Here is a 2,135-nt window from a genome sequence, read left to right as displayed (position 1 = left end):
GATGGAGAGGAGAAGGGATTTGAGGGAAATTGGAAGGGAGGTGGACCATGAGAGACTATGGACTCTGAAAAACAATCTGAGGGGTTTGAAGCGGCGGGGGGTGGGAGGTTGGGGGAACAAGGTGGTGGGTATTGGAGAGGGCACGGATTGCATGGAGCACTGGGTGTGGTGCAAAAATAATGACTACTGCTATGCTGAAAATAAATATAATAAAAAATAAAAATTAGCTCCTTTTTTTTTTTTTTGGTAACAGTATCTGATATTTACTTAGGACTTGCCACTTGCATGCCCTATGCTGGAGCTTAACATATTATTCCATTCAATACTTTCATCACCCTGATGAAGCATGCTTTGTTATAGTTCCATGGAGAAATGGAGGTGCATGAAGGGTGAGCATTTTTCTCGAGATCATTATTTATCAAAGGCGGCACTAGCATTTGAACACAGTCAGGGAAATTTCAGAGTCCACACTATTAGGAACTCTGTTCTGTTGTCCTTAATCACTTGCCCAGGCACAGGGTCATTGTTGTCATTGGGAGGACAACACACTACAGAGAAGTTTTCTCAGGGCCCTCTTCATGTCTCTGTTCCTCAGGCTGTAGATGAAGGGGTTCATCATGGGAGTGACCACAGTGTATAGGACTGAGATGAACACCCCTGTCTGAGAGGCATGTGTCCACATGGAACTGAGATAGACCCCCAGGCAGGTTCCATAGAACAAGGAGACCACAGAGAGGTGAGACCCACAGGTAGAAAATGCCTTATACTTTCCTCCCACTGTTGAGATCTTCAGTACAGAAGAGACAATTTGGGAATAAGAGAAAAGGATCCCAGTGAGAGGAAAAAAACCCATAACACCTGTCACAATATATAATATGACATTATTGATGAAGGTGTCAGAGCAGGCGAGGTGCAGGACCTTAGGGAGTTCACAGAAATAGTGTGGGATTTCAATGACTGCACAGAAGGAGAGCTGCAACATGGTTAAACTCTCAGGAAGGGCCCCCAGAACACTGATGAGCCAGGTCAGGATGAGTAACTGGGCACAGAGCTGGGGATTCATGATGACTGTGTAGTGCAGGGGATGACATACAGCCACAAAGCGGTCATAAGCCATTGCAGTCAGGAGTAAATTGTCCAAAAGTCCAAAAACAGTGAAAAAATACATCTGTGTGATGCAGCCTGCATAGGTAATGACTTTTCTCTGAGTCTGGATGTTCAGCAGCATCTTGGGGATGGTGGTGGAGGTGAAACAGATGTCAGAGAAGGACAGGTTGGAGAGGAAGAAGTACATGGGTGTGTGGAGATGAGAGTCTGAACTTATCGCCATGATGATGAGGAGGTTCTCAAAGACAGTGACCAGGTACAAAGACAGGAACAGCCCAAAGAGAACAGACTGAATCCCTGGATTCTCAGAAAGTCCCAGGAGGAGAAATACTGGAATACCTGAGTGGTTTCTTGGATCCATGTAAAGGGAGTGTCTGCCAAGAGCACAAGAAGCAAGATTAAATCAATGACCAACAGGCATCTCAGACACATAATCACCTTTACCTTGAACCTGATATTGAGGAGACAATTATTTGATTAATGGTCTCTTCTTTCTTGTCCGTCAATTTTGGGTTTCCAGATGCCACCAAATTCCCCCATGTTAACACCACCAGCTGGAAAACCTACATGTAAAAACTAATTTTGCACTCAAAGCTCATCCCAGTTGTTCAACTATACTGACACCTGATCACCCAGACTTAGCCTTCTCAGATATCTTTAATTCATACTTTATTTCCAAATATAATAAAAGGACAGTTTCTTTATAATAAAATTATAATTTTATTATCATTTTAATAATACAAAATAAAAGGGTTTGGGTCTAATAATTTCCATAAGCTATGATAACATCATGATATTTGTTACTCGCTTGACCATTCAACATATATAATGGACTGTGTTGCCTGGGTGGCTCAGTTGGTTAAGCACCTGACTTGATTTCAGGTGCTTGGGTCATGATCTCAGGATCGTGAGATTGAGCCCTGTGTTGGGGCTCAGCATGGAGACTGCTTAAGATTCTCACTCTTCCTCATCCCCTCCACCCCACCCCACCAACTGCTCTCTCTCTCTCTCTCAACATAAATAAATAA

The 2,135-nt window shown here is 43.3% G+C and overlaps 1 protein-coding gene across 1 annotated transcript; it reads right to left on the bottom strand.

Moving 5' to 3' along the window:
- Nucleotides 1–529: 529 nt before the first annotated feature.
- LOC116863708 (olfactory receptor 7C1-like) lies at nt 530–1,468 on the bottom strand. Its single transcript, XM_032851082.1, has one exon. The coding sequence runs from the start codon at nt 1,466–1,468 to the stop codon at nt 530–532; it is 939 nt and encodes a 312-aa protein (XP_032706973.1).
- Between the last annotated feature and the right edge of the window lie 667 nt (nt 1,469–2,135).

The sequence above is a fragment of the Lontra canadensis genome, unplaced genomic scaffold (assembly GCF_010015895.1).
Source record: "Lontra canadensis isolate GAN:19392208 unplaced genomic scaffold, GSC_riverotter_1.0 scaffold2377, whole genome shotgun sequence".
Classification (NCBI taxonomy): Eukaryota; Metazoa; Chordata; class Mammalia; order Carnivora; family Mustelidae; genus Lontra; species Lontra canadensis.
The sequence above is the reverse complement of the archived record's forward strand: the minus strand, read 5'-3'. Positions and strand labels throughout refer to the sequence as shown.